Raw genomic sequence first — 13,697 nt, 5'->3', positions numbered from 1 at the left:
CATTTATAACACTTCATCAGATTATGAATAATTTGATAACAAGTGAAAATTAATAACACTTACTCTGTTGTTTATGTTTCCTCAGACAGTACAAAAGTCGATTTACCATTTGTGTGGTGACTAAGAGACTGTTCTTAGGATAAAACAGCAAAGTTCTTTAACGCAAGTGCTTGCTTTACTCTGATGTACTTCCCTTGTCTCAAGGTCATGGCAGAGGACATTTCAATCCCTTTACACTCTAATTCCTCTTCAGGCAGACGCCACTGATATAAACCAACCCTTCTCCTATGCTTTTTCTTCATCTTAGTCATCAAGCTTTTGTTTGTGTTTAAAGTTGTTCATGCTTAAAGTATTCAATGTGCCTGTAATTCAGCCAGAAACAGGACCACCGTCTTACCAAAGGACATAACATAGTATTTGGGATATAGTATATACTCATAATGGATATTAGAAGAATAGAGACATTAATTATTCAAAATATGAAAGGTCATGAAGAATTATTTTTATTAACATATATTTTGAAACAATTTATGTGCATCTTTCAATAGTTATTTATTTTAAATTATACTTTTTAATATAAAATCATTTTATTGTAATGAGTTCACAAATAAAGTATTCCATTGCTAGGTTATTATTTTATTATTTCTGGTAACTGCTTTGCCTGTTTTGTTTTGAGTATTGTAGATAACTCAAGAAAGATCCAATGAATGAAGCAAATTACTCTGAAGTATCTGAGTTTGTATTCCTGGGATTATCAGTCTACAGACCAACACAATGTTTCCTCTTTGTGTTTTCTACAATATCATATGCAACAATTTTTCTAGGAAATTTCTCAGTTGTGCTTACAGTTGTCCTTGACCCTCATTTACATTCACCCATGTACTTCCTTTTAGCTAATCTTTCATTTGTTGACTTATGTTTTTCTACCTCAACTGTTCCTAAGTTGATTTATGATCTGTACTACAGTCATAATACAATTTCATTCCAGGGCTGTATCTTGCAGATGTTTGTCCTTCGTGTCCTGGGGGATGTGAGATGGTGTTGCTGGTAGCCATGGCCTGGGACAGATATGTGGCCATATGCAAGCCCCTCCATTACCTGACCTTCATGAGCCTACGGATGTGCCTTTTGCTTCTAATTGGTACATGGATTATTGGTCTCATTCACTCAGTGGCTCAGTTAGCTTTTGTTGTCCATTTGTCTTTTTGTGGTTCTAATGAGATAGACAGTTTTTACTGTGACCTTCCTAGGTTCATCCAACTTGCCTGCATAGACACCTACAGAATGGAGTTCTTGGTTACTGCTGACAGTGGATTAATTTCTGTCACTACCTTTTTCTTATTGTCTCCTACATCTTCATACTGTTCACTGTATGGAAACAGTCCTTGGGCAGTTTGTCCAAGGCCCTCTCTACACTTTCTGCTCACATCTCTGTGGTGGTTTTGTTCTTTGGACCATGTATCTTCATGTACATATGGCCATTTCCTAATGTCCCAGTGGATAAGTTTCTTGCCATTCTGGACTTCATGATTACACCCATCCTGAACCCTACCATTTACACACTGAGGAACAAAGACATGAAGGTGGCAATGAAGAGACTGAGTAAACAACTCCTGAGTAGGAAAAGTATCTCCTAAGCTCCTCACAAGATATACAACCTGAATACTGTATTATAAACACAAATGTTAAATGATGTCCTCCACTTTGACATGATTATTCCTACTCTAACAGCTTGATAAACTTGAATAATTTATTCCAAATTGAAAATGAAATGATCATTTATATTGGTTATTAGCCATATATTATTACAGATTTATTGGTTGGTTATTATTTATATATCACTTTTTTGTTATTCAGTGGTTACATATTTACTGGCTATTATGAAATACATATTTTAGACTATATAAAAAGCACTAATGGAAATGAAAGTAACAAATTATCCATTGTTTTCACACCTGAACAATTCATCACTGCCTTCCAGATGTTTCTGGCACTTTTTCTTATTTGGGGCTAAGTTTAATCAAAGCTGGAAGCAAACTGAATATTCTCCTGCATTACCCTCCTGAGCACTAAGATTAAAATGTGCACCATCACGTCTTGATTGCTTGCTTTTCACTTTGTGTGTGTGGCGAATAAGTGAATGGTGAGATTATATGGTGTGGGTGAAGGTCAGCAGGAAGAGGAGATAGGTGTATTCTGGAATCTTGTGGGAAACCTGGAGTGAAAGGGGTGCAGAGAGAAGGAAGTAAGGTAGAAAGAAAGGCTGGCACTAGGATGGAATTTCCAGGGGTGCATTTGAAGTGATGAACTAATGTAAGAGGCAGGGGGAGGGGCTGCTCCTGGGGGAGAAGAATGGAGTTGAGAAGGGGGTAGTAAAAAATGGAAGAGGAAGAAAAAGAGCCTAAGGTTGTATGAATAAAGGAGGGATAGAAGAGGGAGGTAGAAGGAGGGAAGAGGAAAGAAGAGAGAAAAGTGTAGAAGGGGAGTCAGAAGCTAGAGCTGGGATTGAGAGATGGAAGCTGAAGAGGAACATTGCTTACAGTGAGGGTGATGTGGATATTTAATGGAACACAGACTTGTTTTCTTGCAGAGAGATGGGCAGAAGTGGCCTGCACATTCACAATGAACACCCTTAAACTCTAGGGATGTTAGCAGTGCAGGAGGCCCACTCATGCGCATGTGCACAGCACACCAATGTTTACCTGTGTTGCTTGGCAACCTGGAGTCCAGCAACTGTATCTATGGGTGTCATAAACTATTTCCCCCACCATACAGTTTTAGTGGGGGACTTTGTGGGCGTATCTTGATTTTCCATAAGCTTAATCCTGAGTTGGGGAATTAGTGGGTCAAAGGACAAATACTAGGGAAAATCCGAAGGTCAGGGCCAGGCGGTGAGACCAGTATCTTCAGTCATGAAGAACTTGGTTCATGGAATTAAGGAAAAGACACCTATGGGTTTCTGCGATGTCCCAAGAAAAAATTTGTTGGACATTTTACGTAATATGAAAAGCATTTTTGCAAACGAAGCCAGATACAAACCTCGTAAAACGATCCACCAGGCTGCGAGTGAGGGTGATATAAAGAGACTGCAGAGAATGATAAACCTTGGAAAACACAGCGTGCATGACAGAGACTTTAAGGAAAGGTAACAACAGCGCTTATGAGCTGGAGGGAGCGGCCTGCGTGGAGAGTGTGATATGGCCTCTGATATTTTCAAAGACCAGCATAGGGGAGCCAGAAGGAGGGGAGGGCCTCTCTGTGTTCTGTCTTCTCTGGATCCTCAGTACTGTCTCCAGACTTACACTTGAGCTAGAGGTCTCTAGTCTAGATTGTCCAATCCTGCCTACAAATTTATCCTGATATATCACAAATTTACCAAGTAATTTATACATCACTGAAAACATGAACATCTATTTTGTAGCATTCCTATTGTACTATTCTTAAAACATTGGGGCTTTGCTCCTCTAAGCAAATTTAGAGACTTTAAATACAATTTAGAGTCTTGAAATTATTAATACTTAAACATATCAGAAGAATTATTATCATATATATATATATATATATTTTTTTTGGTTTTTCGAGACAGGGTTTCTCTGTGTAGCTTTGCGCCTTACCTGGAACTCACTTGGTAGCCCAGGCTGGCCTCGAACTCACATAGCTCCTCCTGGCTCTGCCTCCCGAGTGCTGGGATTAAAGGCGTGTGCCACCACCGCCCGGCTATTATCATATAATTTTATGTACTTGAAATCTTGTTTGCTGAGCAGAAGGGATAGTGATAATATTAAATTGAGATGTGGAGTGCAGGGAGCTATTCTAGATATTTTGCAAAATTTCCATTGATGCATCACAGTGGTAATCTGTGAGATAACTACTGTTTTTGATACTTGCTTTACTGATGAGAGAATTGATTCATAGGAAGTCTAAGTTTGTAGCAAAGTTTAAGTTATAATTAAACCTATGGTGATTTAACCTCAATGTCATGCTTTTTCTCCAAACCTGCTCCTGGTTGGGGGGTATTGATCACTGGCAGGTTTATTTCTACTCATGAAAGAGGCCATGTGCTCAGTTCACAGCACCGCACAAAAGACACCATTGAAAAGGTCTTTTTACCAGTATAGTGAGTAATACAAGCTAATAAATATTTCTATTTTTCACAAGGACTTAAGTATTTGTTCAGAAGGTGGAAGAAACATATATCATTCAAGTTTTAAGAATTATGTGCCATTTAATATTTTATAATTACATGAGTAATTGTAAATTTTAGGATAGTGTTCTAGAATTTCATTAAAACTTTCTCATTTCCATAGGACTGCTCTGCATTTCGCTTGTGTCTATGGCTGGGAAGAAGTAGTAAGAGTTCTACTGAGAAATAATTGTGATATTGATGCTGTTGACAGGAATTCCATCACACCTCTGATGAAGGTATGTATAGCTGTCCAAATCTAGCATAACATAGACTTAATTTAAATGATTATAAAACAAACTTGCCCCATGAACATGTTACTACTTGGTGAACTCTATGCTATGTTTATATTGAGTTCATTGAACAAGCAATCTGTTTCTTGGTATAATCCCTAGGCCGTACAAAACTGGTCATATGGATGCATGTGTACATTGTTGAAGCATGGTGCTAATCCAAATTGTATGGACAAAAATGGCAATACTTCTCTTCACTATGCTGTGTCTGAAAATAATCAGAAGATGGCTGAATATTTGCTTAAATACAATGCAGACATGGAACAAAAGAACAAGGTATAGTTCATGGCACTGTAGTCCCCAAATAATCTGAAATACATGTGCGTGTGTTAATAGCAATACACATAGGATTAACTTCCTTGAATGAAAATACTTGGAAATAGCTTATTTGTTTAAGCATATGACTTCAAAGAGAGAATGTGACTGGCTTTGTATGAAGTGTTAGAGTCTGGAACTTTCCTGCATAGAGAAATAGTATTTGTGAAACACTGTGTGAAAGGGTAAATAAAAAGGAAGACAGTAGTGAGTATATTTTGGGGGGGCCCTACCAAGGTATGCCACTAAGTAAACACACCATGCCCAACAGACTTAGTGCAAGGTTTACTGATGAAGGAAGAGAGTGGAAGAGTGAAAGGCCATGTCAGCATGGGGATTTGAAAGGGGCCGACAGACAAGAGGAAGAAGAAAAGCAAGGGAGAAAAGAAAAGGCAAGAGAGGAAAGAAGAAACAAAGAGGAGCAGCAAGCGAGAGAGATGAGAGACAAGAGAAGTAAAGAGGCAAAGAGAGCAAGCTGTGCATGGCGGGCACTTTTAGGGGTGCACATGTTGCTTAGGTGATGGGGGAAAGGCACCTGGAGATAGGTGATGATGTAACTCCTTTTGTGGCAGAGGCAGGCTGCTATTGGGGCAGAAACTATGTTTGCTATATTTATTCAAGGTAAAGCTTCTCTTTTTGTGATTTTTTCCACTAAAATTTGTTTCTAACCTATGTGAAGTAACAGAACTGGAGAGCAAAAATTCCCTTTCTAAATAAACTATTTTAAATCTCAAGTGAAACAAAAGAATTTGTGGCAAATTTTAAATCTTATTGCTGTTGACAAATAATATCAAATGATATATTTCTCTGTATGAAGACTAAATTAAGAATACGGAACCAGACCCTGAACAGAAATATGAAGGCCCACTTGGAACTTAGGCAATTGGAGGAATATAGGAAGAATTATTACTATTTTTATGAACATTTTCATTTATTTTGATCACATTATTTACCATCACCCAACTCCAGCCATATCCTCACCAATCCCCCTTCTTAACTGTTCAACTTCATGACCCCTTTAATAAAAAAGCAAAGCCACCACTAACAACCAAAAAACAAAAATCAAAACTAACAGAATTATTTTGGAATGAGTTTACCTGTATTGCAACTGTGTTTTCTGTTTTAAGAGTATTCATTCTTCATATGCTGAAGTTACTGAGCTTCAAAAATGCCTGTAGTTCAATCTGAGGAGTAGGTAGTGAGTAGGTGGTGGATATGTGAAAAAAGAGGAAAAATCACAGAATGCACTGGCGAATTTCCCTTTACCACCACTTAGGTCAAAACCTAACCCCTGTTTTCCAATCTAGGATGCCTGGATTGGGAGAAGGAGAAGATGGAACCGACATTTTTCCATATTGAAATGAAATGTAACCCTAGTAGCTTGTTCCCGGTCTGTTCCCATCAAGGAAAACTAAGAAGTTTTCAGTGACTGAGTCCTTTCTCTTTTCTGTGATAAGAACAAATGGTGAAGGGAATTAGACATGTGGGTTAGAAATGAGACTGAAATTACAGGCAGCTTCCTAGTTTTGGATTGTGTGTCCTGATGACCCTAGGAGAAGTTTGAATAATATATATATATATATATATATATTATATATATTACTAGTTATATATATTACTAATTAATATATTATATTAATATATATATATATATATATATATATATATATATATATATATATTACTAGTAGATTTTTCTATGCAGAGTTTGAATCTTTAAATCTAATTAGTCATGGACAAAGGCATTTACAAAAATTATTTCCTTGAAATTCTGAAAGAGTTCCTGGATAAACATTGAATGTGTAGATGATAGATCTCAAAATCCTAAGGAACTCTGGAAGAGCCATGGTTTGACTCCAATAATCTTAGTCCTACCTCTTCTTTTACTATTTTTATGTTTGGGAAAAAAACAGTAAGAATGGTGAAGATTAGCTTATAATCCTCCTTGCTTTAAGACAACAACAATTCATTACTTTTAAAAGATCTTGAAAATAATGAGAAGCTAGACTTTTAAGAATTCTATGTATTATTAGTATTCAGGTAAACAGATCCCAGACTAGTAGTTGCAAGGTTTTTTTTCTATATTGAAAGAGTAGCAAATCACAACCTTGACAGTTGAGCCATTACCGTGAGGCTTGATAAGCTCATAAAGCCTGGGTGTCATATCCTAGCAGTTGTAAACACTGCAAAAACAGTGAGTTAAGGAGAGTGTTGAAAATCAACTGAACGATTTTGCTTTAACACTAATGCTTCATTTCATCAACATTAGGAGAAAACAGAATGCAAGTGAAGTGTAAATTAACAAAAGTTTGAAAATTTCTGGGTTGATGTTGAGTTATATTTCCTTTGGGGTAAATATCATTTTTATAAAATGTGTTAGATGATTTCACAAGTAAAAAATGGTTTATACAAACTCATTGGAGGAAACACTCACTGGAAAGGTAAAAACTCAGAAGCTATGGACTCAGTATGGTCCACAGATAACAGTAATTTCCTCTAAGAAATAAGCACACTGCTAAGCCTCAAGATATTCATGCAGAAACCTGCTTATCAAATTTCTCTTAAAGAGGTGAAGAGAGCAATTACATGACTCCATATATTAAATGCTAAGGTAGAAGGAAATGTTTGTAGAACAAACACAGTTTTAAAGTCACCTATGGAAGGGAGTAAGCAGGTTTCATGTGTCGCATGTAGTAGTTGTAGGGTGTTTCAAGGAGAAGGAATGTGCAGGGGCCTGCAAGGGAAGAAGCTGCTTATTCACTCTAGCAAGACTTTGTATTCACAGGGCTGTTTAAGGCTCCATTAAGTTGAAGATTGCAATGATTTTGGATTACAGATTCTTTTGTTTTGTTTTGCAGGATGGCTTTACACCACTTTTACTGGCTCTCAAGGAAAACAAAATAGAGATGGCAAAATTTTTAGTAAAGAAGGGGGCAAATATACATGTATTTGATAAGATGAAAAGGTACTGTTTGAATTTTTTCAAAAAAAATGTGTGACATACTGAAATAATCTTACGACCAAGAAATATTAACTTGATGTGAAGAAGACTAACTTACAGGGATTCAGTGATCAGGTATCAACTAGTCATCAGTCTAATTAGTTGGGTAAGCAAAGCAATAAGTTGAGGTGAGCAACACAAATTATTTATAAGTTGCATATCCCCTTATTATATTGATTGCTGCTTATTATTTGATATTTTGTTTGATTGGAACTGATCTTACTGTAGATTAATGGTTTTTCAGTTTGGTTTTACTAATTTTTTAAAGAAGTTTAAACTTTTTGATTAACTTTGATTCATAACAAAACTCATTCATTTTGTACTGTTTTCCCTTGCTCTTATATGATTGTCCTATAAAATGCCATATTATTCATAAAAAGAGTTGACAATCAGAGTCTATTAGATGACTCTTACCTTTCAATTCCTTTTGTTTGAGGAATAATGAGGTTAGAATATCCTATGATGACTAAGAATTGTTATTTCAGGATGCTGCTCAACCCTACCCCCTTTTGTCCCATACAACTGGTATTGATGTGTTTATATTTACATAAGTTGGGAAAGCAAAGTAAATTCACTTTATTAGGAGAAAGATTAGTGAAACTAAGTAGTAGGTGGGTAGATGCAGATTCATAGATGACTTGGTCAAAATATCAGCTACCTAGTTGCTAGGTGTCTGAACTGCTGGTGTTACATATCACCAAATATGAAAAGGAGGATAATACTTTGTAAAGGTTTTCATGAGATTATTTATGTAACATTTAGGGCAGTTCATAGCACATGTTATCCTCATTACTAACTGTAACTATAATGGATTTTATTATTAACAGAGTATTTTATAATGTTGTTATAGTTTAAATAATGAAAATAGCTTTCATTTATCTGATGGTTATCTGATTAGTAATTATATGTTACAGTAAACTAAAGAAATTGGAAACATCTTAGTTTAAGTCCTTATCTACTTAAGAAGAATAACTTTTATACACTTATATTCTATCAAAGTTGATGAATCTAAGAATTCTACTAAGAACATGCAAAACACTGCCAGAGGCTTCCCATCCATTTTCTTATTTTATCTTTGCCCACCATATATAAAGATGAATCTTTGTAACCAATGACATTTATGTGTATAAAAAGGACAGTTCCAAACAGACAAGCAAGATATTAAATTTGTAAAATATACCCAAGTATTAACAGTTTTAATTAAGTTATCTAATAATGAAGCTATTCTGTGTTATTTCAGAAACACACTCTTATATGCCATAAGATGGGATTCAACAGATATGGTCAGTCTACTTCTGGATGAAGGCATTGACTTTTTCTTTAAAGATGTATTTGGATGGACTGCCTTACGCTATGCTATTGAAGGCACAAGAAAAGGGTAGGTGCTTGCATTGTAATGCTAGCAAACACTAACTTGCACTTCAAATTAATCCCAAAGTCTTCATCTTCCCTCTCATAATGTATTATTGTTGACTCTAGGTTTTTTTGGAATAGCAGTGAATATCCAGTATGCAAAATGCATACCATTTGAAGTAGAAATGAAGAAGCATTTCTTTATCTCATGATTTGGTTTTGTATTGCTGAAGACTGAACAAAGTGCCTCGTTTGTGCTGGGCAATTGTGTCAATGAGCTACATCTCTGTGTAGAACTTTCTGGAACTTAGAAATTATGGACCATAACATTTTCCATTTCATCCAATTATAAACCCTATACTTTGAATATATATAATATATATATTATATATATTATATATATTCAGATATTTGATATTCTAATCGGCTGTTTTAGTTTTCGGTTACAATGTTGCAGAAAATAGTGTTTCTTCCTCTGGTGGGATTTCTTCAATATATTACTTTTTGAATCTTGAAATAGATACAGGTTTCTGGGTTCCCTAAGTCCCAGGAGGAATGCTCTCTTTCACAAGACAGGTGGAGCAAGAAGAGGGCATCTAGTCCTGCTTTTGTTTTTATGATTCTGTTGCTGCAGTGTTGCTAGTCACACTTGTCCTGGAGATCAGGAGAGACTGACCTCCATGACCAGGCTGCCTTTGTTGAATCAGCTCTCTAATGATTTATGGCAGTTTACATTACATTGAAAAGTTACAATATTTTAATTGAGCTGTTAGTCCCAAAGTGACAGTGCTTTCGTTTGGCTGCCAGGCATTTCAGCTTGTGCCACACTCATTGCTACCTATTTGACCATTCTCATTTATTCAGAACCTTCCATGGAGCCATATGTCATTTTAACCCTAGACCTTTATGGTTTATTAATTGTGAAGAGTCTGTTCATCTCTTTTGGTAGAAAATATGACTTGGATCTCTGTAAGCTGTCAAGAATGTTAAAATCATGTTGCAGGGAATATCACAAGTCTTTACTCATTACTGCTAGAACTCTGCCACCATCTGTGCAGCATCCTTTCCTAGGTGCTGTGAGAGCCAATATCATCATTCTCTGAGTAGTTGTCAGCCTTAGTCTGTATTTAAGAGACCTCATTCACATTATGTCCCATTGGAATCCATGTATAGGATAGGATTTTATCTTGCAAGGAATTTGGACACAAACAGAACAATCAATCATCCTAACAAGGATCTGTAGTTTCAGAGCTTGATAAGGTAGAGGAAGACTGCAAGTAACTAAGTGACATTTTGTGAAGTTTTAGTTTGAAGCTTCTGGTCATTGAGAGTTTGGAAATAGCAAACAATCATTTTATTTAGTGGAAAGAAATCACATGATTAAAAAAGCTTGTATTTTCAAGTTATTAAATAGCTCATTTTTTCTAAATGATAAAACATAAAATTAGAGCAGCTATCAACGAAATTTAGAGGGCCTATGATGGTTAATTTTAATTATCATGTTATATAGCTTGAAGTCACCTGGAAAGGAGTGTCAGTGAGTGATCATTTAGATCAGATTGACCTGTAAGATGGTCAGTGAGGAATTTTCTTGATTGTTGATAGATGTGGGAAGACCCAGCCTACGAGTAGCATCATTTCCTACTCAGGAGTCTGTTGTGGAATATTAATTTAAGGTGTGTTACCTTTGTTTATGCTGTGGAACATTTGTTTTAATGATGCAAAGTTGTGTACATTCTTTTATATTGCATTTGTTTAACTCTGTGAACCTGTGTTTCTTTGTGTGTCTAAAACACCTGATGGTCTAATAAAGACCTGATTGTCCAATTGCTAGGCAGGAGAAAGGATAGACAGGGCTGGTAGGCAGAGAGAACAAATGGCTGGAGAAATCTGGGAAAGATAAAGGAATTAGAGAGGAAGAAGAAATATGCTAAGGACCAGCCACTCAGCCACATAGCCAGCCATGGAATAAGATCGAAAGTAAGATAAACAGAAGTCAGAAAGGGAAAAAGCCGGAGGCAAAGGTAAATTGGATAATTTAAGTTAAGAAAGGCTGTCTAGAAACAAGTCAAGCTAAGGCTAGGCATTTATAAGAAAGAAGAAGACTCTGTGTATGATTTATTTGGGAGCTCAGTGGCAGGCCCCCTAAAAAGCTAAGAACTAAAGAGTAAAGAAAACAACCAAAAATAGGATTCCTGAATTGTATAAGAATAGTGTATGTGAGGAACATGCATTACATTCCTATCTTTATGCTCTTGATTGTGGATATGATGCAACTACCTACTTCAAGTTCCTGCTGTCTCAACCTTCCTGCAACGATGATATACCATTGTGAGTCAAAGTAAGTCCTTCTTCCCCTAATTCTCTTTTGCCAGGCTATTTTATCACAGCAACAGAACTGAAATTAGAAAAGGATTTCATATTTTCTGAATAGATGTAATAGCTGACCATAAGCTGTGAAAGCAAATAATATATTGGGTTTTATTTAAGTATGCTAATGCCTTTTATATTGTCTGCAGTATTCTGGAAAATTCAACATAGTATAAAGATGTGTTCATATCAATACTAAAATAGGAATTTTTTTTTTTCACTTGGCAGTAGTCGAAAGATCCTTATGGACTATGAAATAAAGTTATATATTAAAAATAAAGATGGCAGTCCAGGTAAGTCTTATGACAATGAGAAGTAAATACTAAAATCATGACTATCACACCACCAATATAAACCAACACTGTTATTACATGTTTTCTAAGCATATACAATTGAAGCTGCTTCCCTATATTTTCAATATTTTAATTTATGTAACAGCACTCACATTTGTTGCCCTAATTTTAAGTTATCTCCCATTTAAGGTTGTCTTTTTGATGTGTAGTTATAGTAACCTCACTGAATACATTTATTTTTTTTTGTCTATGTTGAGACATTATTTCAGTTTTCCTGTCATGGCTTCTGTCTTACTGTGTAGTTGAGGTTGACTTTAAACTTCTGATCTAAGCTGTCTTAACTTCTCAGTTGAGGTTAAAGGCATGCAGTGCACACTCAGCAGCTGTCTTTAATAAATTAATAAATTTTTGTGTAACTAAGGATTGAACACAGAACCTCATACCTTTTTAAGCAAACTCTGTAGCCATTACACCTTCAGCTCCTTTCCACCTATTGGTTTGATCATAAGCATAGGATATAATGGTAAACACATTGGAAAAAGCTTTATTTTTATGGCAGTTTTCCACTTAGTGAAAAAGGTTGAAAGAAGTTACACTCTGAACTAGCATCACTGTTTAGCCTGTTTTCTTCAGTTCAGGTATCATAGCTAACAATCTTAGGAGGTTATTCATTTTATAAGTACATATCAAATACATTTCCCTAGAAGCTTGCTGCTACCTCTGTGTTCTTTTAAACTTAAATGTCTCTTTATTTAGCATAGTTCAGGACTGGTAAATACTTCAGGTCTGATCTTGCAGAGGTTCTTTCTATTGCAGGAACTGTATCAGATGAGTCTGAATCCCATTTACACCAGATATAAGAACATGGAAATAGCTGTCATTGGAAGAATTTTTTTAGCAATGTTGCTGGAAGAGGATGACTTGTATCCAGCTTGATTTATAGCTGAAAAGTCTTTGCAAATCCCTTTGGTTTTGGTCTAGCTCCATGTGTGCCATGCTGCAAAGTTCAGTGCTGACATGTTGAGAATATTTTTTTATTCACCAAGAATTATATCAAGTATTTGTCCAAATTTCATTTTGTGATAAGAAATATTATCTTAAGGAAGCTCAATGTCATACTGCAGTGTTTTCTGCTGTCTATTTGGCACTGTCAGCTTATGATTCTGTTTAAGTCAGTGTCCTAGAATGGTATTACCATGAATATCATTGGACATTGTATTTTACTTTTAGGTGTCAAATGCATTTAAGTTATACTCTTCTTCCTTTGGGCCTAGTAAATATGATACAGGAAGTATATTTATATTTTTAGAGCATTCATTACTCAATAAGCATTATGATTAGCACCCACCATAGGCTATTCATTAAAGAAAGCCTGAAAGGAATGCTTCCTAATAAAACTTTAGAGTCATCATGTTTTTAATATTTTAGAATTTTTTAATTGTTATATTTAAAACACATTTCTTTTTCTTAAATAGAATACAAGAATTCTGAAGATAATTCATTAGCCAAGTAAGATTCGTACTGTTTCCAAATTTTGGAATGTATAGATAAAAAAATATTTGTTCAGTATTCTACTCTGTTGTAACCCCAATATTTTATGGTTAACATTAGTTATTCCTTATAACTACTATAATAAATATTTGATGTTTTTCCTATTATAACACATGATTTTCTAATTATACAACTGTCATTCAGGATAGTGCTCCCATGATTTAACTATCAGTCTGACTTGGTTTCCCATGTATTCTCTTGTTCATTAGCATAGATTGAAAGAAGCCCATGTAGCCTTGGAACCTAGATACACATCAGATCAGTTTCAAAAGTCAAATTTATAATGTTGAGATAAAAATATTTTACATTGTTCTCTGTTCTACTCTTTTTGGTAAAGG

General features: G+C 35.4%; 1 protein-coding gene and 1 pseudogene across 1 annotated transcript; both read left to right on the top strand.

The window, feature by feature from the left end:
• Nucleotides 1–703: 703 nt before the first annotated feature.
• LOC131909446 (olfactory receptor 4F6-like) lies at nt 704–1,637 on the top strand (annotated as a pseudogene).
• A 1,099-nt stretch (nt 1,638–2,736) lies between these two features.
• Nucleotides 2,737–13,348, top strand: LOC131909447 (ankyrin repeat domain-containing protein 7-like). The gene is made up of 7 exons (XM_059261084.1): nt 2,737–3,145; nt 4,308–4,422; nt 4,579–4,752; nt 7,650–7,756; nt 9,033–9,170; nt 11,744–11,808; nt 13,284–13,348. The coding sequence occupies exons 1-7, from the start codon at nt 2,913–2,915 to the stop codon at nt 13,319–13,321; spliced, it is 870 nt and encodes a 289-aa protein (XP_059117067.1). The 5' UTR covers nt 2,737–2,912; the 3' UTR covers nt 13,322–13,348.
• Nucleotides 13,349–13,697: the final 349 nt, after the last annotated feature.

This window comes from Peromyscus eremicus, chromosome 4 (assembly GCF_949786415.1).
Source record: "Peromyscus eremicus chromosome 4, PerEre_H2_v1, whole genome shotgun sequence".
Taxonomy (NCBI): Eukaryota; Metazoa; Chordata; class Mammalia; order Rodentia; family Cricetidae; genus Peromyscus; species Peromyscus eremicus.
This window is presented reverse-complemented; position numbering and strand designations above follow the sequence as displayed.